This window comes from Anneissia japonica, unplaced genomic scaffold (assembly GCF_011630105.1).
Source record: "Anneissia japonica isolate Jap-2015-1 unplaced genomic scaffold, ASM1163010v1 scaffold288162_len571657_cov150, whole genome shotgun sequence".
NCBI lineage: Eukaryota > Metazoa > Echinodermata > Crinoidea > Comatulida > Comatulidae > Anneissia > Anneissia japonica.
In genome coordinates this window covers 163,953-187,328 of record NW_022753254.1, presented here as the reverse complement: position 1 = coordinate 187,328, position 23,376 = coordinate 163,953, and the positions used below count along the sequence as shown (strand labels likewise).

General features: G+C 34.4%; 1 protein-coding gene across 1 annotated transcript in view; it reads left to right on the top strand.

The window, feature by feature from the left end:
- LOC117122789 (polycystin-1-like) overlaps positions 1-18,740 on the top strand; it is a 50,625-nt gene extending 31,885 nt beyond the window's left edge. The window contains exons 19-34 of the mRNA XM_033268526.1: positions 1,937-2,080; positions 3,438-3,542; positions 4,499-4,521; positions 4,721-4,966; positions 5,385-5,633; positions 8,003-8,115; positions 8,807-9,039; positions 9,675-10,036; positions 10,978-11,151; positions 11,584-11,709; positions 12,958-13,049; positions 14,141-14,220; positions 14,492-14,782; positions 15,365-15,499; positions 16,185-16,499; positions 17,271-18,740. Coding sequence (XP_033124417.1) covers positions 1,937-2,080; positions 3,438-3,542; positions 4,499-4,521; positions 4,721-4,966; positions 5,385-5,633; positions 8,003-8,115; positions 8,807-9,039; positions 9,675-10,036; positions 10,978-11,151; positions 11,584-11,709; positions 12,958-13,049; positions 14,141-14,220; positions 14,492-14,782; positions 15,365-15,499; positions 16,185-16,499; positions 17,271-17,864 — 3,282 coding nt within the window. The 3' untranslated portion in view covers positions 17,865-18,740. The remainder of the gene's footprint in view (positions 1-1,936; positions 2,081-3,437; positions 3,543-4,498; positions 4,522-4,720; positions 4,967-5,384; positions 5,634-8,002; positions 8,116-8,806; positions 9,040-9,674; positions 10,037-10,977; positions 11,152-11,583; positions 11,710-12,957; positions 13,050-14,140; positions 14,221-14,491; positions 14,783-15,364; positions 15,500-16,184; positions 16,500-17,270) is intronic.
- Positions 18,741-23,376: the final 4,636 nt, after the last annotated feature.

Below are 23,376 nucleotides of genomic sequence, written 5' to 3'. Positions count from 1 at the left end.
TATATATTTTTTTTTTATGTAATCTATTTCTGGATTGCCAATTAGTAATTGAGGATGGTTGCATAGGCAATGTGGTGTACTTGAAGTCAAGTTATTTGCGAAGCCCAAGGTTCATATGGCCTGGAGCTTATCACCATTTTCAAAGTAGCATGAAGCGGATAAGAGCTTGATGCTCCCCCTGGGTGAGACACTGGTCTACCGCTGGTTACTCCCAGCAATTTCGGGGGTACGCATTCATACAGCTGGGTAGACTGAAGCAATGTAGATAAAATGTCTTCCTCAAGGACACAAGTTAAATGCACAGTGAAGGATTGAAACTCCGACCTTCAGATTGGAAAACCAAACCATTTTCACTGCGCCAAACCACTTTACATACTTGAAGGACTGTTCTATATATTTGCGAGGGAGATTTTGTTAAGAACATTGGCAAATGTATTTCTACTATGCCATTACACTTGATCTATTGTATCTATTGTATAGTTATTATAGTGAGATACAAAAGACTTGAAATCTATAATTCAGTGTTACATTGGCCAACATAATTCATCTGCATTCTCTGAGCATGTGACATTGTGATCATAATTAATTTGTTGTGCTCGCATTGTTGTGGCACGGTCTTCATGGAATCATGTTTTACATTTGATTCTTGTGATTTAAAAAGTTTTAATGTTTTCATCTCTGCTTCATTTGAGAATTTTCTGTTTTGATTTGGGTAGTTGAGTATTGGTGTGGGAGGTTTAGGGATGCAAGAATGCTAGTGATTTGCATCTGAAAAGAAAGGCACTATATAAATGTTGGGAGCAGTGGTAGCTCTAGGATATATTTTCTGGGGGGCTAAGTTGCCCGACAGGGGGGACTTGAGCTCGTAGGCTCGAGCTAGAGGAAGGGGTTGAGGGGTTTTAAAGACTATCAAACTCTTGATGGCCGAAAATGGCACTCTCAGATTGTGACAGACATACAGTAGCTTGGTGTGGGCCTATTTTTATATGTTTTATGGTCTGACTGCCCGACGAGCTCTGTCCGGCGGGGGACCTTGACCTGTCTGGTGGGGAGCTTAAGCTCCCAATGCACCCCGCTGGTGCCACCACTGGTTGGGAGTGATAGTGATAATGTTGTTTTTATACATAAAAATATATACAGGCAGTATCATTATAAAAATAACATACATTGCACTCACCTTGTTGTATTGTATTCTCCATGGAATGTACTTTGTCTACTGACACACGTGGCGGCTCTAAGTTATATTTTCTGAGGGGGGTGGGGGCTGAGCTGTCCGACAGGGGGACTTGAGCTCGTAGGCCCGAGACTGGTGGAATGGTTTGAGAGGGTGTTCCCCTCCAAAATGAAATTTTTTAAAGAATAGGAACCTCTGGATGGCCAGAAATGACACTCTCAGACTGTGAAAGACATGTGTTGGCTTGGCGTGGGCCTATTTTTATATTTTTTTAGTCCGACAAGCTCTGTCTAAAGGGGGTGCTTGATACATGTTGTGGTTTTTTGTGTCTTATTTGGTGAATACTTACCTGAATGAACTGATATAAACGTATATAATGCATCAACATTATGAAACAAGCCTCAAATTTCCTTTCACCATGAGCAGGTGTAATGAAGTCTCACCAAGTGAAACAAAGAGATTGTTCTAGAACAAAGCCACTTGCTTTCACTGTTGTGTTTGATTAATAACATTGAAGCATTTTGAAGTCTTTATGTCTTCCCGAAAGTCTTCCTTTTTATTTGTGGTGAGTTTAGGCCAGGCGTAGCCCTAAGGTGGGTTGTCACTTGGAATGTCCTATGTGCCAATCTTGTGATACCAGTGGTCACTACTGATTTGTGTGATATTGGAAGTTCATAACTCATTTGATTTTTATAAAATTTATTAATGTCATATTTTTATTAAATTTAGACTTTTTTTTAAAACTTGCTTTGAAATATGTAGTTTGTTCCAAGTGCGTACAAAAACATGCCACGATCAGCAGTAACCGTGGTGGTGGAGGCACACTGTAGGAACTCGCAGACCAGTGACTCTTTGTTTTCAGGCAATAGCTTTGCCTTTCGCACTGCAAGTGAAGCAGACTCTGGCGTGAGTTCAATTTTTTTATTTATATTTGTTATTATTTTATTTGTTTTAAACAATGGATTTGTATAAGTGCCAATATCCATAGCAAAATGCAGTTTTCAGTGGTGCTATGAGGGGTCGATCAAGGATAAGCGAGATACGCTCATATGCGTATTTTAGAAAATGACGAAGATAAAATACGCATTTAATGAATTCAGATGGCTATATGATGACATCACAATGTCCAATAAGCCATAATTATCTATAAAATCATATCAACAACTCATGTGCTTTCAGAATATGTAATAAAAATTGGGGGTCACCTTTCAATCTAAGGAGCTTTAACTTATTAAAAATAGGCAATATTTTAGCATATTTTCACTGAAAACATGCACACGGATTCGTATGTTTGATGTGTGCGTACAGCACTGCTATTGGTTCTTAGATGGCCGAAAAAGAATGGAAATAGGTGTATACAGTGTCAGAAAACCATGCACGTGGAATTAAGATACATAACATTCAACATTGACCTGAAGATTATGCCCACTGAATATGATTTGGAAATGACAATTAATTGGTTAGGATGATATGATCGATAATGTAAAACACGCAAAATTGTACATAGATAATGTCACGCATGACTGAGCACTTGGAAAACCTTATTGTGACTATTCCAGGCCAAGTCAAATGTCTGTTGAAGCGAGCATATTCGTAGCTCTTAGCAATTTTGAGATATCGTTCCAACAACGATCGCCAGAAGGAAAAAGAATGGTACCATAACAAGGGGTGATCCACTTGTGAAGCAGATCACCAATTATATAATTTATTATATTTAAAATAATAATAAAACTGCATTTATATTGCCCCTTGTGTATCACATTCCTCTTGGTGCTTTACATATAAAGGAAACACTTTTCTCCAAACAAAATTCAAGGAAATAATCACTAATCTAGACGTAAATTTTAAACTAGAACAATTGGCTGTTGCCTGTAAGGGGCTCTGCTGCATGGTAAACTTTCCGTAATAATAAAAAAGCACCCTCTTGAGACCCAAGACCCGTCTTTATTTGAGACAACTTTTTTAAACTACCAAATATCAATCTTCAATCTTTTAATGCATAGCCAATTCTCCAAATGGAGACACCCCCAATACCACAAAAAAGGTGAACTTTATTCTATTTTGAGAGTACAAAATAGAACTTGCCTTAGGTTTTGTTTCATTGAGAAACTTAAATAAAGATTTCTTCTTTGAATCATTGTAACAATTTTGATACATTCATATAAAACAACTGTTAAAAATTTAACCCTCAAATTAAATTGTAATGTGGCATTATGTAATAACAAGATTTCAGTGATAAAAACTATTGTGATTGTTTCCATAGGCTTTGGATTTGAAACGTAGCAATGAGACAAATGCTTTTGAAATGAAGGAAATGAAAGCAAGCAATGGTGATGAGAATAATGGGAATGATGTTACTTCATCTAAGGTAAGCAAGAAAACTAAATAAACACAAACATGCATAATTTTATAGGTCATTGTTGTTGTTGGAGTTGGAGTTGAAACTCCTTGGATGTTTCAACTGGATGAGGATATAACTGCTTGTCTTTATATGGACCTTTATGGCATGTCAATCATACTTGACAACTGACCAATCAGAACAAAGCCAGGGGTATGTGCATGTCTCACAAACATGCATGTTTGAGGATGTTTTCACACTGTCATTTTGTGAACCTTGTATTCGTATTTGTTCTTTTCCTTCATTATACTCTACAAGGACTACCAACTAATTTTTGCATGAATCTGTGTTGTGTGTGCTCATTTGAATTGTGGTCACTGATTGTATTATTTTTTTGTGTGTAACTTTAAACAATTTTTGTTTATTTTTTATTTTGACAATTGAATTGTGTACTCACACATGATATCACAGCACATTTGTAATCTATTAATAACTTGTGCACATGTAAGTGAATACGATTGGCCATAAAATTATGAATATTCAAAAAATATACAAAACTATGAATATGCAAATGACAAAATTTGAAGTAAATATGCAATTCAACAGAAAGAAAACATTTTCAATCATAATAATTGTAACATAAAATCTGTCTATTAATAACTTGTGCACATGTAAATGAATACGATTGGCCGTAAAATTATGAATATTCAAACAATATGCAAAACAATGAATATGCAAATGACAAAATTTGAAGCAAATTTGCAATTCAACAGAAAGAAAACATTTTCAATCATAATAATTGTAACATAAAATATATACAGTATATAGAATTCAATCTTGTAAAAGTATCTTTTAATGTACAGTATATTTGCATATTCATAATATCATGAAAGTTGCACGTTTTACATAAACTTCTAACCACTGTATGTTTATAGTGAACGTTTCAGTCATTTAATCTACTAACTTTTGATGTTTTTCTCACACAGCCTCTGGAAGGGGCAACATTGAGGTGAGCTGACCTTTCTAACTTTTGACTCTAACACTCTGACCTCTAATAGATTTGAATAATTATTGAATGATGCATTACTAAAATATTAATATTTAAAAAATGAACAAACTGGTATGAAGATTGTTTTAACAGAAATTAATTTTTTCTGTGTTCTTTAAAAAATAATAATTCTAACTTCCTGGATTTAATTCAACTCTAGACCCTTAAGTGAGCAAGATCGATGGTGGTCATCAGAGAGCATTCTGGGATGGCCTGAAAAGCTGCCCCCGTATGACAAAAGTGAAAACATAGAGCTGAAGCAACTTCTGAAAGATACTGGAGAAAGGAAACAAGAAACTTTGCCAGGAATTCTTATCCAACCAGCAAATAGTGATTCCGAACCTGAGAAACCTATAAAGAAATTATGCAGAGGAAAGAGTATGAGAAAGGGAATTAAGACACTTGAGTAAGTTAACTTTTTGAAAAATTAGAGTATAATTGTCATCTTCAATAATCATGTTGTAGAAATGGGACACAACAGCATGGCTCCAGGTTTTTATTGAGAGACTGTGAGTTTGAGGCACAGCCTGTGTCTTTGGGCAACATACATCAAATTTGTATATATTTATCCCAGAGTATAAATGGGTACCTGGTATTAAGTAAAAGAGTTGGACACTAAAGAAGCAGAGGATATTCCACATTGTGAATGGTTGATTCTGTATCCAGTGACCAGAAAAACGCACTTTGAGCAGTACTTTTTAAAATGAATATATGTGCTATATAAATTGTGTAGCACAACACAAAGGTTAAGAAAATATTTTTGAAAAGGGCAATTGTAAATATGAAATACATGAATTATAATAACTTTTATCGAACTTTTGCAGGAAATCTAATATGCTGCGGACCAACAGTGTAGATGACCTTACGGCATCTGACGATGAATTTTGGCAGAGTCTACTTGAGGAGGAAGGGGTTTCTAAAAAGACTACTCAGTCAGCTAAAGAATATTCCCAACAACAAAAAAAGGGCACACCCCCAGAGGAAAGTGGGAAAGTCAACAGAACTGATATGCTAGTTCCTAAATCACAGGGCATGTTCAACCCAAGGGCTACAGCCTCATTAATGAGAGAGAAGTAAGATATATGTTTGAGTTTCTTCTTTATGGCATTCAATAATCATTGTCTTGTGCACTATTTTACTGTCAAGCTTTAAGCTTGGTTTCCATAAAAATGGCTACATGCTATCGCCGACTCCTTGGATGACGCTGATTGGTCGGTTGAATCAGGGAGTGTTCCTGATTTGGAATAGCTACGCAGTGCAAGAATTGCAGTGAAAACGGTGTAGCAGTTTTATGAAAACTGAGCTTCAGTTGGAAATTTAGACATCCAGAACTCTTAGACCTGTCATTGACTATTAATATGTAAGCTACAAACACACTACGAGGTACTGTACTTTACTGATTTAGTTTCTTTCAACCTTGAATTTACGAATATGTTCATGTTATTTTTAATAGTATGTGGTACAGTTTAAATTGCTGTAGCATTGTGAACAAATTTGATACAATTGCCTACTTTATATGTTCTCTTGAGTTCAACTTCTCCATCATTGCCTTGACTGAGACATGGCTGTCTTGCAAAGATACCATCGACCTCTACCATCTTCATAACTATAATATTATCCATAAAGACAGAAAAGAAAAAAAGAGGTGGTGGAGTTGCCTTGTATGTCCACAATAGTTAGCTACATTATACGTGACGAAATATCTAGATGTATATAAGAGACAGTATATATACCATGTACACTTCATTTAAATGAGCAATTATCTAAAATCATGGAGATTATTAATACTAAAAAAAAATATTACTGGTGATTTCAGTCTTTTATCATTCTTCAGTATAATTCCGACTGTTCTATTCAATCACACGTTGAAAATATCCTCTCCCACTCATTCATCTCTTTAATTAATCAGCCTACAAGATTTACTGAAAATACTCCTCTATAATTGACAATATTTATTGTAACCTAAATTCTACTCACCCTTTAACCAGCAGTGTTCTAATCACAGATATCTCTGACCATTTCCGCATATTATGTATCAATAAAACTGATCCACACTGTAGGCCTACTCATAATCTTAATATGCTGAAAATCGTGATATTTCTCAACCACAATTACTAACCTTCGAATCTGTACTAAATTAGGAACATGTATTAGCTTCTGAAAATGCAAATATAGCATACCAACAGTTCACTTGCACACTCAAGTCAGCAATAGATGGATGCGAATCGCACAAAATCTCCGTGGATCACTAAATGTATTTAGTAATGCAAAATCTGTATGTAAAAAGATAGGTTATACAGTCAATATAGGCAAAATCCAACACATAAAAACAAAAGTAATTTACATTTCGTTCAGAAATAAATTAAACATTGAAATTAGAAATCGAAAAAAGGAATATTACTTAAACCAATTCGAACAAAATAAAAATGATTCGAAACATACATGGAAAACCATCAACAATGTTTTAGGAAGGAATAATAAAAATACAACACTACCACCTAAACTTAAATCGGGTAATAAAACATTTGTACAAACTATTGAAAAATTAGAAGCATTAAATTCATTCTTTGTTAATATTGGTCAAACACTTTCTGTAAATGTAACTAATACATCTACCAAAAATCACAAACTACACTAAACTTGTTGAGTCGAATGGCCGAGCGGTTAGCAGGGACGCCGCAAGCTATAGCCATAATATCGGCGCTGGTTCGAACGGCACGCTTGCCTATGGTTCTGGTGGTAGAACAAGTCTTCTCGGATAAGGACTATAAACCGTAGGCCCAGTGTATACAATGGCTCGTGTGCACTATAAAGAACCCAGTACATCCTTCGAGACGAGTAGGGAATTACCCCAGTGTACTGGAACAGACAGCCCCTGTGGTGGACGACGAGAGTTGCTGGTACCGGGTTACCGGTTGGCACAGACACAAAGGGGCCCTTAGGGGCGAAGAAAGTCATTGGTCGAGTTCCTAGTTCATTCCTTTATTTACTGAAGTTTTGAATTGATTTGGAATAAAATTAATACTTGATACTTGAAAGTTTTGCTGGCTTGGCTTGTCTAAATCTGCCACATATTGTCATCATCGTTATAATTCTCCTCATCACCATTATTGCATTATTATAGTATTATTATTAGGCCTATTGCTAATTAGTAATATTATTATTGTTGATTTTAATATCAATAATATTTCTATTTTATTAAATTTATAGATAATATTTATCTAAAGGGGAAATAACTCATCTAACTACCTGACTCTTTTGAGAAAAGTTAAGCCATTTGTTCCCTGGCTCAAAGAACTTTGTACACTGTTTATGGCCGTTTCCCCTGCACACTGTCTAGTAAAGACTGCTTTCTATAAAATTACTACACACTCTGTATCTGATTTCTTTCAGTGTTTGATATTTATTAATTTTTATAATATGTTATATATTTTGTTTGTAGCAAAACAGGTGTCCTTTCGTCTGATGAGGGCATATGTCAAGGAACTAGCGATTCCAACTGTACCTTGGCAGGTGTCACAATTGAACCTCAAGCAGCAACTTCAAGCATGCCAGGTATGTATTGCCATTTGTAAAAGTACTTTATATTTCTGTACATTATGCACGCCGATATTGCAAGTCGGCGATTTAGCCTTGCCCTAAACTGACTAAAAAAAAATCAAATTGCAGAGGTATCATTTTATGCGGAGGTATCATTTTAGTCGAGGTTCGCATGATTTAGACGTAGTGCTAGTCGAAGGTCGTTCTAATAATATGAAATGACGTAATTTTGAAGTTTTAGCTTGAACTACAACTATAGTTCATTTTAAGAATACAGGGGTTGGAAATCAAGGGCTAATTTAGAACATTGCTAACCTTTACTTATGGTGGTTGGTAAAATGGTAACTACAGATCTATAAAATATATTTAAAGCATGAAAAGTGGCTTTTTGATACACCTCAGTAATCTTTACAGATCTCACTGAGGTCTGCAAATATTACCGAGCTATTACACGGATGTTACATTTGTTTTACATGGATGTGCATTCACACGCTTGTGTAAATGTAACAATTTGTTACATTTTGCTAGATTTTTTTACGTGTGAATCAGGTGTTAGACTTACCTTCATAATCGTCATTATTGTCATACTATTGTTATTAAAATCCTAATCAAATGAGTTTATTTGCTTTGTTCGTAATTATCATTAGCACTCATTGTTATACTGTACTACTGGTGTCATGAATTTTACTGTTCTAAAAAACTTCAGTCTCAAGGAGGAATGCCAAGAGGCAGTCACCCACCTGTACTTCCTGCAAAAGATGTCTGCTGCCCCCATGGTTTGTCTACATCAATTACATTATGTGTTTTGGAATTGTCATCCTTTGTGGAGTGGTTGTGTTTCTGTATGGTAGTCAGTTTGGTCAAAAGGTTACAGTGAGATGGATTATCACATTGGTCATCTCTTTAACAATATCCATGCTTCTACTGGAACCAGCTAAGGTACGAGTTTTAGATGTTTCCTTGAATTTGGGGGTTTTGGACGTATTGTTCCAACTCCATTATTTGTCTAATGCCACTTTATTATTATTTTTTTCTATTTGTGTGTGCCTTAGGCTGCCTCTATACACTCAGTAAATTTGAGACCAAACATATAACTTTCTAGCCATGATATTGTTTATTATTGTTGTTGTTGTTGTTGTTGTTTTTGTTGTTGTTGTTGTTGTTGTTTGACAAAAAAAACCTGTTGTATGCCCATATATAGTCATCACATGCCTATATATGGTCATGATGTGATGTTATCATGACCATATTTAGGCATGTTAAATGTTTTTGTTAAATAAAATGTGATATTCTGGAGAGGGCTTTAGGGTTTAATGGTGAACAATGTAACTAGCAAGCATTGTCACCGAGCTGGAGTTGGTAAAGAAGAGGTGGGGGAGAAAACTAAACAGAATGTACAAGTGTGAAAAATATGATTGTCAAAAGGATGTCGATTGATAATAATTGTTTAATTTTTGTCTCTAAGGGAAAACAACCACGGGGAGGTCAGTGTCTCTCATGCTTCCCTGTGGTGCATGTCCACCACTGATATCAAGCTCCACTTACTATTACTGTATCCAAAACTTCTTTCACAGGTGCTCCTGTTTGCATTGTATTCTGCTTCATCTTACGAGTCACTTGACAGTTGCTGCAGCGATGATGATAACGTCATTGATAATCCTGTCTACGAGCATCAAGAGCTTGCGAATTACGCTCACATCATACGACCTCCGCAGGGATTCGGACTTCTGCAGGCAAAAGAGGAGGGGCGGAGGCTAGCAATGATGCATGCCATGTTACGACATCTTTGGGTGTTCATCACCCTTCTTGTAGTGGTGATGATCATTAGCTACCTGAGTCAGAACCAGGCTGGGATTGACACAGTCTCCGTAATGAAAGATGTTTATGTCAATGCCGTGTTTGGGGATGAACATAGAAACTTCAACCAAATACAAACGTAAGCTGGAAATAGTAACTTACTTACAAGCTGCCTACAACTAAAGCATTGTTTGGGGTATAGCTAAATGGTTATAATTGCTCAATTAATGCATGCAAATATATATATTAAAAACCGAGATTTTAAGTGTATTTTTCTTTACATATTGTAATTAGCCAATGACACACTTGCTAATGCGGTACAGTTTCTTGGTTCTTTATTTGTTGTAAGAACCAATGAAATACTTATATTGACTGTTTTACTATAAACCATCAGTCCGATAAACTGAAACAGATATAGGAAACAATAAACAAATTCTTAGATGAAATATTAAGAAATTAAGCCTAACACAAGAATACAAAATACAAACTAGGCATAGGATACATGTACTATTGACAACGTCAACTGTAATCTAGGAATGCAGAGGAATTCCAATGATGCGTCTGTGAAACGTACTAGGCCTACTGCATGAACAACAGAACACAGATCATAATAAACCTAGCAAGTAAAATCAATATATATATATCCCTCCCTCACTCCCTCCCTCCCTCTCTCACTCCCTCATATTACATACCTACATTACTTCCATCTGCCAATTGTAATCAGACATTCCTACCTCTACCTCTCTATTTTCCTGGTTTAGGTTTTCTTTCTTAAGGTCAATGGTTTGAATACTTTGAATATTCCTATTTTTGCTTGTTGCCTTGGAAAAGGCACTTTACCTACAATTGCCATTTCTCTACCCATGAATGGGTACCTGGTAGGACGTTGTGGCATTGAATGAATTAGTTTAATGCACATTATTTTATAGCATGGTTAGGTAGTGGTTTTGAATAGATTGGTAGTTAGTATGATTGCCTTTCATTCATAGGTTCCTTGGTTTAATTCCGCTTCGAGGTTGTGTCAATGGGAGGCGCTATATAAATTCAGTATTATTATTATTAAGACTTGCTGCTGACTAGATTTCAATGTTTGATTCATCCCTCAGAACAATGCCAAGTGGAAGAATCCAGTGAATATAAAAACTATTTTGATGATGTATGCTATGGAAGAGGAACATCCTATTCTGAGGATAGGGGTGTTTTTGTATCAAGTAATTTAAATTGGACCTACAAGTTGAGCCAAGAGCTGAATGGGTAAGATATAATGTGGAGAATATAAATCTATATACACCAAGGTTTATTCATTATTTTGTTTATGTGGATGAAAATGTTTCCCTCACAAAACTATATTAATGAAAATAAAACAGGAACAAGGTCAATGTTGTTTGACATAGAGAGTGCATTTTTTTGTAGTGCAGAAGTTTTTCTTGGTTTAATTTAGAAGTTGTGAGCTTTTAACTGATTGATTCTGTGTCCAGTGAGCATTTGAAAGAACCATAATTTTTGGAAAGAAAATGTGCTATATAAATGCTCATTAAAAAAAAAATGAAAGTTTTAACATGGATGAACAAAATTTCTCAAAAACATTGAAAGCTGCAGTAGTTCAAATATAAATCTATGGTATCTACTTCTGTAGTTATGTATCCATTTTAGCTCATTGTTTGGTGTTTTGCATTCCTTTTCCAGGTTGTCTGTGAGAGGTCAGATTGGTAAATATTCTGGTGGAGGGTTTGTGCAAAACCTAGGTTCATCGTATAGTGACACAGTGGACATCTTACACATACTTACAGACTACAGATGGCTGGATCGACAGTAAGCATTTTATACTTATGATACCATAGTTCTCTGGAATAAGCTCAACCCCTGCTTTAAGCTGAGTTTCTTACATCCTTCCTTCGGGCCAGTGGCGTTAACACCTATGAGCTCTCACTGGCTGAAACCAGGGCCCCGGACTATTAAATGACCCAGGGATATTAATTGGCATATGCCGTAAAACCTCAAATTGAAGCCCTGGGGGTCAAAATTACCACTTATGTTGACCATAATGTTGCAACATAAGGGGTAAATTTTCCCCGCCCCCTAAATTTTTTTTTTTTGGCCGGCATTGTTCCATTTTTTAACCACCACTACTATTACCAGCATACCCAAAAAAAAAAAAAAATACCACAATTTAAAAAATGCATCTAACTATGAAGGAAAAGAGACACCACAATAAGATTTGGTACAGAGGTAGCTTAGACATGCATTAACAAATGGTGCAACTTTCATGATGGGGTGAAGTGCCATCAAAGTAAAAGGTCACCTAGAATTACAGCGTTTTTCCTAGATTTTTAGTGTGCTACCAACTTTAGTCCCCTATGAAATTTTAGTTTAAATGTGTGTAATGTCAGACTATTTTATGTATTGTAATTATGGGTAATTTTAAGGTCTGAAAATGAAATTTAATTCGATTTAATTGTCATTTTCAGTAGCTCATACAGACAAAAGGAGATGAGATAAATTTTATTTTATGCCAGATCTAAGTTCCTTGGGTAAAACTGACTATGTATAGCAATTTTCAGCTTTGTATCTTAATTTAAAAGCACTGGGGTATTCTAAAATGGAAAATAAGCGAATTAAACACGTTTAACACATTTTAGTATCTTTGACAGGCCGTAACTCGGAAACGACTTGGATTTTTGAATTGTTTTTTTTGCATATGTTCATTATATAGATAGATCAATTTCAGTAAAATCCGAGAGGTGACCCGAACCATTTTCCAAAAAATTTGTTGATTTGACACAGAATGACCCATATAGTCGTGATCTACTTATATATGGTCATTATTTGATGTCATCGTGACCAAATTTCATGAGTTCCACATTTTTTGTTTATGCTACAGCCTCGAGCAAAAGCCCATAGTATGATTTAAATGAGTAGCTCAGCTGACTTTGTAATATATAAATCATAGGGGGTGGGCTTACGCCAGAGGATTGTTTTTGAAATTTAGTTGTTGGTGCAGCTAGATACCTTGCAGTGCATGCTTCTTTGTCCTTATAATGCTTTAAATGTTAATTTCAGAACCAGGGCGGTGTTTGTAGAGGCAACGTTTTACAATGGCAACCTCAATTTGTACTCTGTATTCAATCTTTTGATTGAGTTTCCTTTGTCAAGTGAGTACAGATTCTGTTTCTGTTTTAATGTGTTTATTTGACTGAATAATGATATTAATAAAATAATAATTATTATTTGTGAGTAAAGTTTGAAAGTATTGATGATGATGATGACAGGAGGACGATTGCAATGATGATTATATAAATTACGATGAAAGTGGTGAGAACCACGATGATGATGATGATGATAACAATTTATGATGACAATGATGGCACTCATTTTTGATGGCAGAATACTGATGATTACAAAGATAATGACAACAATATTACTGACTGATGATGGCTGAATAATAATGATAATAATGTTTTTGAAATGATTACAACCACTTAGATAATGGTGATATTGACTGAAAGAGTATGATGGGATGATGATGATGATGATGACAATAACATTACAGTGCACCATCCAATTCAAGACCCCTCTAATTCCGAGACACCTATAAATCGAGACCACTTTTTTAAAAGAACCAAATAACAATCGTCAGTCTTTTAACACACACCTGACCCTGTAATTGGAGCCTGAACCCCAAGAACACCCCAAATTTTCACGTCCCAAATTGGCCTTGAATTGGAGGGCGAACAGTATAAGTTAATGATTGCTGAATCAAAAAACGACAATGACGGTGGCGGTAACAATGATGATGACGAAAATGATGATGGTGATAGTAATAATAATAATAATAATAATAATAATAATAATAATAATAATAATAACAATAAAAAATATATAAGTTTTTAATATAGCACCCTATGATAATCTCTATTGCACTCAAAAATGAATATATAAAAAGTGATGATTGTGATAGTGATTATGATGATGATAATATTAATAATAATATTATCATCATCATAATGATAATATTAATAATAATAATAATAATAATAATAATAATAATAAATATATAGGTTTTTAATATAGCACCCTATGATATCTCTATTGCACTCAAAAATGAATAAATAAAAAAAGAGACAGTAAATATTAAAAAGTTGCTTTTTAGGCGGTCCTTAAACATAGTCAAGGACGTTGTAATGATGATATTGTAAAAATGTGTATTATGTGATATATTAATATGGCTAACATCTGTCTTCAGGTGGCGCTGTTTCCTCACCATTAATAATATCTGCCAGTCTAGATCGCTACTCTCAAGCAACAGGTCTTCTTGTCAGTGAGGTTTGTTTCATTTTAAATCAAATATTTTATTGAATGTGTTTTGGCAGTAGACATGTGAGTAAACATTAAAAACAATTAAGGCTCAATGTAAAAGAAAATTATGTATGCAGGTATTGCTTATGCACATGTTGGTTGTTTCTTTATATAGGCTAATTCACTTATAATGTAATCAAAGTATTTTTCATTTTTAGGTCAGTGTGAATAATTTAATATAAATTCTATTAATATGCCAGTCATGATTTTAATAAAGTTATTTTTTCTTATAATTCAGGTTCTGTTTATTCTCCTACTAATTTACTTCACCTACATAATGATCACCGACATGTTGCATTGTGGGATTCTACAGTTTCTCACATCTTTTTGGCGTCTGCTAAGCGTTGTCATGGTGATGTTGGGAATTGCAATCGTCTGCTTGCTATTTGTACAAGTTGTTCACTCCAACCACGCACTGAATAAATACACAGATGATCCTGGTGTGTTTGTTAATTTCTATCGTGCAGCCCTTTATTCAGATGTACTAATACATTGCTACGGATTACTTGTGTTCATTGCAACAGTAAAGGTTTGTCATTATCATATGTCCTCTTTGTTATTTGTTTTGAAGGGAGAGAATGTTGCATTCAACAAAATTTATATAGGCAAATTTTACGCGGAAGTCTCAAAGCGCTTGGGGCATGGACTAGCTCGTAAAAGGACTTCCTCCTTCCCAATGTGTATAACGGTAAAGGTAGGAGAATAACTCATAACTCGCAATGTCATTGTGCTGAATTGCATATGGGCGTGGTTCATCACTACCTAGATGACATAAAGAAGTGCTTATAATATCTACTTGTTCTATTATTCCACAACGACAGGGGGCTGAAAGGAACCATGGCATCGGGATAACCTCCTACTTATCCAAAAGATGAAGTGAGCTCTTTAAATTGCACACAAGCCAGATGTATACACTGGACCTCCATTTTAAGTCCTTATCCGTGAAGACTTGGCTCTACCAACCCGAACCCTAGGCGAGGAGGGGCTTGAGCCAGTGCCGTTGTTTGCAGCTCCCTGCCATACCAGTCGGCCAATATATCAATGATATATACATATTGCTCCATAATTTCTCTTTACTTTGGCTGAAAAATTTTTTAAAATATGTCCACAGGTGTTACAGGTGCTAAGATTCAGTTCATGGCTGGTGTCATTCTTGACTGTTCTTGAAAAGTGTTTCTGGTTGCTAATGGGTGCTTCTGTAATATTCTTCCTCCTGATTTTAGGATTCAGTTTTCTTGGAAACCAGGTATTTTTTTTTTATCTCATTATAGGTTTTTGATTCATGACAAATTGTAGTCTAAAATCATTTTTTTTTAAAATAAAAAATATAAATGGAATTTAGGCTTGATTAATTACATTTACATAGTGTTTACTTTTTAGGAAAACATATTGTCCTTATTTGAGTTTAAAACCTTTCGCGCTATAGACAATTTTAGAAGATTTTTATTATATTTTGATTAGCTGTAGTATTTTATTATTGTTTTAAAAAGGAAAGATTGGAGGAGAGAGCAATTATTAAGAAAAACGTACATAATAATGGCCTGATGTTATAAAAATTTATAGCTAAAAAAGTTTTAGGAAATGTGCTACCTACGTGTGTGTTTAATTAACCGTTTCGCCCTTTTGAAAGTAATTCAGTGATGTCAGCATAACTTAAGATACTTTTATTTTAAGGTTAATGCAAGGTATTTTTAATTTAAAAGATTAAATATATGCAAATAAACTTAGGTAGTTCGCAAAATACTATAAAGTGATATGAGGTGATTTTTATTTACTTGAGCAATTTTTTTTTGCTTTAAATATTTTCAATGGGGGAGGTGTGCACAAGTTTTTTAAGGGGTGCCCCACCCTCCCCTACATATGCAACTGTGCCTAGAAATCATGATTTAGTGTTGAAGATGTGTATTAATATTTGTAAAATTTTCTTGCAGTTATTTGGACCGGTAATGTCTGACTTCCGATCAGTCGGGTCAGCTACGTTTTACCTGTATTCGTATATAACCGGTGCTTCGAGCCAGAGTCTGACACCTCTGCTGGATCGCTTCCCAGTCTGGGGAGCTATGTTCATGTCAGCGTTCTTTTACTTCTGCTTGGTTCTGGTGACATGTCTGTTTGCCGCAGTCGTTATCAAAAATTACAGGGGCTCCCAGAGGAGTGAGGTGGAAACGTTAAATTTTCAAGATCATAATATGATCGATTTTATGATTGAAAGATTTAAGAAACGGCTTGGCATCATAAAACCCAAGGTATGGTTTCATAGGCAATTCAGTAGAAGGTTCACATGCGGTAGTCAGATTTTGGTAGTAATATTTTCCTCAAGTACGCGTAAATTTGACACATGCAGGGAAGTAGTATAAGCTACCGCACCCCTTAATAATGTATAGAATTAACCAAAGAAAAGTTGTTACATAATATTTATGAGGTATAGTAATAGTAATTATAACAATAATATAATAATAATATTAATATTAACATTTAGTGCAGACTACTTTTGGGCTATATAGTTTAGTGTACAGTTAACAATTTGTGCTGATGCAGTTTATAAATGTAATATTCACGGTTCAGTGTTTTTTTTAATTTATTTTTATCTTCATCACCAACATCACGATATCAAAACAACTAAGATTTATAATATCAATACAGTGCATTATATCTGCAAAATAAATTTTTTATAGTAGTAAAAAAAATAACTTTATTTTCTTGTAACAATTTTATTGTTTACAAAAGAGATTTTCATTCAATTAATTCAAACATTAAGCTGAATTCTTTTGTGATGTATGCAAAAAAAAAAATTATGTTTGTATAATAATAATAATATGTCGTTCTTATATAGCGCTTCATGCCTTTACAAGGCTTCTAAGCGCTTCACATTACTACCCCGGTCATTAAATCTAACACATATGGAACACATTGAAACACCAAATTAAATTAGTAAATGAAATTATATTATCATTCCATAAATTGCAGCTAGTAATCAGCGCAGGTGTATGATTCTTAACTTTAAATTATATTTCTAGGAATTTCGTCACCGTGTTAATTTTGCTGGCGTTGATTCCGTATCCATGCATTCCCTCTCATCACGAGGTACAATCAGCCAGGGCAGTGTGTCTCAAGTATCCTCAGGTGGATCTGGGATATCGTTTATCCTTCCAGGTGAAAAAATTGATCCCTACCATTTTAATCACCTTCTGGACTGCTTGTCTCCGACAGTCGATGAAGTTCTGGAAAAACTGGAGAGCCTCAAGTTGTTGGAAGTAGAAAACGAGCACATCGGGAATGAATTTCTGTGTCGTAAAAATTTGTTGAAAGGAAGCAAGACCTTTAAGAAAAATCAGTCGGTAAAGAAAGCACAAAACCCTTGTTCCAGAGCATTAACTTCTTCATTACAAGGCATGGTCCAGAAAAAGATTTCAGGGACAGAACGACACCGGCGCAAAAGTGACCCAGCTCGATCCACAAAAAAGTTTGAGGTTGATGCACGCCCGAAAAGTGAGGAATGGGAAAAGAAGAGGTCTAATGAAAATGAAGACAATGCTATACTGACCTCACCTAATAAAACTGAACATATTCAATGCAAGCCTGTTTGGGGAAGAAACTTATCCTCAACGTAGGATTAGGCAGCCAGATGTACGTTGTAAAGGGTACATACTTGGAACCATAAATTTTTGTATTTATCGCCTTTTGTACTCCTCAAAGGGTCTCATGTCATTTTGTGGCCAATCATCTATCAGCCACAGCAGGCTCTTAACCAAAACACCCACCCTTCTGCACTTGAAGGATGTACTGGGTTGAAGTGCACTTGATTGAGTTGGTGTGGGCCTACACTTACAGTTTTTAATTGAGTATTAATAATAATAATAATAATTTGGATTTGTAAAGCGCAAAATACATAGGTCTATATGTGCTAGAAATTTGCAAATTAAAATAAACTAAAGAGATGAGTCTTGAGACGATTTTTAAATATCTCAACAGAAGGAGACTCGCGAAAAAAAAGATAGGCAAGCTATTCCACACCTTGGGAGCAGCAACGGAAAATGCTCTTTCACCATATGTTCTTGTACGACATGAAGGGATGAATAATGTAGGTGAACTAGATGTAGATCTTAAAGCTCTAGAACAAGTGGTGGAGCGAAGTTTAATCAGGTTGGATATGTATGAGGGTGATTTATTATTTAATGATTATTATGTGAAAAGCAACAATTTAAATGCGTTGCAGGTAACCAGGGCAGACGACGAAGAGTAGGTGTTATTAAGGAGGGTACTATAAAACAAATCTCCATAAGGAGCTGCTTTAGAATCTTAGCATGTGTTTCAGTTAGCCCTCTACCTCTAAAGTTTAGAATATTTTACAGATCGATTTTAAACAAAACCCTATCAGCCAAGCTTGTCTACATGTGTTGCTGATCAAGGGAGCAAGTAAATCAGTGATTTATCGAAGCTGTGTCATATATTTTAAACTTGATAGTATTTTATTTTGTATATTATGTATATATGTTTGATCGAAAATTACTTATGAAGTTGAATATTAATATATATATATATATATATATATATATATATATATATACTACAATAGAAAATCATTAAAGAAAGGTAAATACACTGTTAATGGCTATCTTGATTTATATTGGTGTTAATATTTATTTCTAGCTGTGTGCCCATTGTGTAATAGAGTGTTCCTGACGGTTATTTGAATCTGTTCAACCATAAAGCCTCTGTGGTCAAATGGTTATGGCACTCGCCTCACAGCAACAGGTCATATGTTCAAATCCCAGCATTTTATTACACAATGTATTATTTATTTATTTATTTATAGGACATTTGTTGAGAGCTATGCTACAAGTACCATATGTCCTTTATTTGAACACTGTAATTACCTTTCTTTGATGATATATATATATATACATATATTATATCATATATCATATATATATATATATATATATAGTATTATATTTAACATATATTTGTATAATAGAAACAATTTGTATGTTCTGTGTTAAGAAAGATTTATAATGATAAATTTATTATTTTTGTAATTAGATAATTTTTGGTATTTAACAATAAATGTTTGAGCAATCTTCCATCATTCCATATTTGTAAATAATAATTATTTTATTGGTTACTAAAATTAGGAATATTGTTATGAAAATATTTTTCTTGTAAAATATATTTATATAGTACTTTTGATAGTGATAAAAATCATAATAATCATGATTATTATTTTTTCAATAACTTGTACACCTTGAGAACAGCTAGCTAGTCAGCTAAACTGGTGGTAGCCACTTTGTGTGTATACTGAACCGTGGACGTCCCTGGTTCAATTCCCATTGCTGCTTTTACAGTTCTCCCGCAGGCAGCAAAGGTCATGAAATAGTACATGCAAATGTTTCCATCAATATAAATTATAGTTATTGATTTTGTATAATATTGTTCCTGATAGGATCTCTCCAGTTTGGTGCAATTCTTTGCATGCTTTACTAACTGTAACATTGTAACCTCTCATTGGTTTGTAATAGTTCACATAACAGTTTCAAATATCCCATATAATTATTGTTAAAATATGAGTGTGAATTTTATGCTTAGAAATATTATGTGTGATTTTTACATCCGTCCAGCTTACAGACGTAGGTGTGTGTGTGCGTGTGTGGGTATATGTGGGTGTGTGTGTGTGTGTGTGTGTGTGTGTGGAGTAGTGGGGGTATTGTTGTTTGGGGGATTTGATTTTCAATAAAATGTAAAGACATGCATTATATTTGTATATTGTTACAAGCTAGATAATATTAAAGAAAAATATAAAATAAATAGTAGTGCAATATCACCTTTAGCATCGTTGTGACAAATATATTTTAAACTATATAAGTGCAGTGACTGCATTGAGAAAATACCTCTGCCCTGAAAACCAGATAGTACATGCAGTTTCCATGATTTCTTGAATTTCTGAAACCTTGCCATTTGACCATTTTACCCCAAAATTTAATCACCTCTACCTTGAATTGATATGTACCATTCCACTAAATTTTATGATGATCCATTCATGTTTTTGCATAATCCTGAACTGACAGAGATTTACTATTAGGATACATTACAGGCCCATAAGATGTGTATCTTTTCTGGCGAATCCCCCCCTCCTAAAATTTTCCAAATAAATCCTCCGACCCAACTAATGCACTACAGACCCACAGAGACACAGACGTTTTCAAACATATCTGCTTTTATAGCATTATTTTTACCCATAACGCACAAAAATCCTCTTGCTTTGGGGGTTTCACCGACCCCACCAGGACTTGACCGTGGACTTCACGCCCAGAAACCCCCCCCCCCCGCTTCTTGGAAGAACCTGGCTACGGGCTTGCATTACTTAATATTATTGAGTGGAGCCATGCTTTCCAGTCCCAAGGACCTGGGTTCCAACTTTGCAGAATGTCATTCTATTTGTCTTAACTAACTAATTGGGATATTTTGATAAATCATAAAGAGTGAGTATTGTATTTAGTGTAACATGCCTGAGTAGATCCTTCGTATTTGATTGGTGGATTTGGTATCAGTACATGACATTGGTTATTTATACCATTTGGTCACTCATTTAAATTTACCTACATCTGCATTTTGTGTTCATTCGTTTGTCCCATTGCATGTCTCCACCATATACAATCTTTTTAATGGTTGAAAAAGGTAAAGGTCTGTTCCATTATGAAATATCAAATCTTGTTTATTTAAATGTTGACTGTATTTTGATTACCAAATTGTTGCAAGTTGTTTGTTTTTAAAACTTCTGATTTCAAGAAAGGAACCGATAGAGGCCTAATTCTATTTTAATAAAATATTAAATGACAAGAATCTTTTTTAGGTGTTTATGTCTCGTTGAATGAAACAGTCAATCTTTCAACTCATAAAAATATTCCCATTGCACTAGTAAACATTCATTATTTGTATAAACCTAAACATGACAGAATTTATGCTCTTTTTTTGCATTCAAATTTTCATTTGAAGTATTTATGATTTTCCTTACTGATGGCATTATGCTTAAGGTTAAGTTGTGACGTGAAAACAGGTAGACCTGATTTGTTTTAAATTAATGTGTTTATGTTAAGCCCTACCCAAACTATGACGTTTTATTGGGAAAAAATGCCTAAATATGGTAACGATGACATTACATCATGATTGACGATATATATGCATATTATGACTATGGGCATACACCAGTTTCCAGTATTATGCTGCTTTAGGTTCCAACTTTTCTTGTGTGAAATATAATTTAGAAAACAAATTAACGAGTAATGTGTTGTTTTACTAACATTGTAGTTGGTTGCAATAAATAACAATTGATCAAATATATTTGCGTTTGTTTTAGTCAATAAATAAGAAAAACTGAGAGCAGACTATTAGAATTTAGCAAGCACAGTACCATGAGATGCATCGAGCAGAAGATCGTTTCCAACAACAGTCTTTAACAACTGTCCACTTGCTCCGATATACCTTTTTGAAGTGTCAAAGTTCACTGACCAAATCACATGGCCAGGAATTCGTGCGTGCCCTACAACACGTTGACCTACATAACACTTTTATTAGATCAGTTAATCAGTTTTTGAAATATCTTGTTTGGAACGTTTTTTGTTTTTTTTTTTAAATACTCATATCAACACTACTTCGGATCGTAACCAAAATTAAATTTAGTTACGATCCGAAGTAGTGTTAGTTGGTCATTGAAAATGATTAAAAAATAGTTACTGTTTGCAGTGCCAGGTTGTTATAATGTGAAATCTTTACCAATGGTACAGTACTGCCATTTACAGTAAAAAGACGTAGTATTCTATCCAAAAAATAATAATTAAGTTTTACTGTAGAAAAAAATGTCAATTTTGCGGTACAAAGATAGTTAATTTTACGGTAAAATGTAGGGGCAGCAGATTTGCAAAGAAAAAACGCAAAACTTACAGGGGTTATATTTCAGAAACCGTAAATTATTTAACAGTTACTTTTAAAATTACCGTAAATTTTACGGATTTTTAATGGTAAAGTATTTTACAGTTTTTGGAGGAATAAATTTAGATTTTACGGTTTATAACTGCATAACAGTTTACGATGTCTGTGATAAAGCCCGTAAATTTACGGTTTTTTCTTGGAAAAACTGCTGCCATACTTTTTACGGTAAATTGACATTTTTTACAGTGTAGTGTCCATGTCTGTACTAAATAAGCAGGTGTAACCTAATGTTTTGTTTTTTTTTTGTTTTTTTTTTAAATTTACTATGGTTGAAATAGTACCAAAATGTGAAATCGGGTCTGTCGTGTATTCATCCGAGATGAAATAATACAACAGGAAGACTGACCTATAGCTACTCCAAAGGTAAATCTTTATTCATCACAAAGGAACACATATCCACAGAGTACAGTACAATGGCTCGCACCGTCCTGCTGTCACTGCACAGCCCTAAAATCTACTAGATTTCTTATCCAGCAGTGTGCCTCTATTTTGTCATGCAAACTATTACAAGATCTTGCTGTATACTTTGGGTTACAGCACATATGACACTTTGTTGTAACACTCTTTCTTCACACTGAGCTTGGAGAAGTTGTGAGGTTAACGGTAAGGGTGATGTCGATAATGACAATGACGCATAAGATATGACAATGAGGATTATGATGACAATTATATTAATAATTATAATTCTTGATTTGCTTAACAACATTCCAACAATAAAGAACAATATTTGCTACACCTTTTTGTAGTATTTTTTAAGCACGAATCCCACTGAATAATAACTAATAAGTGTTTCATGAAATGAAATGCATAAATATAATAATTACTAATAGACAAATGACTGAAATAGTTACCAATTAAAAAATACTGCCATATAATTAAACAGCATTAATGAGAGCTTTAATATTAACCTATAATAAATTTCATTGAGTTCAAGTTGAAAGTAAACTGTACTCCCGTCCACTTACATCAACTGCTACTTTAATCATGGAGGAATTAGTTTAGCCTACTTTATGCAAATCTAGAGTAAAATCCTCTGCCACCTTCTCCTTCCCCTGTTAAAGAAACATAACTATATATACTGTCTCTTATACACATCTAGTTGTGTATAAGAGACAGCAGCAAAGGTCATGCAATAGT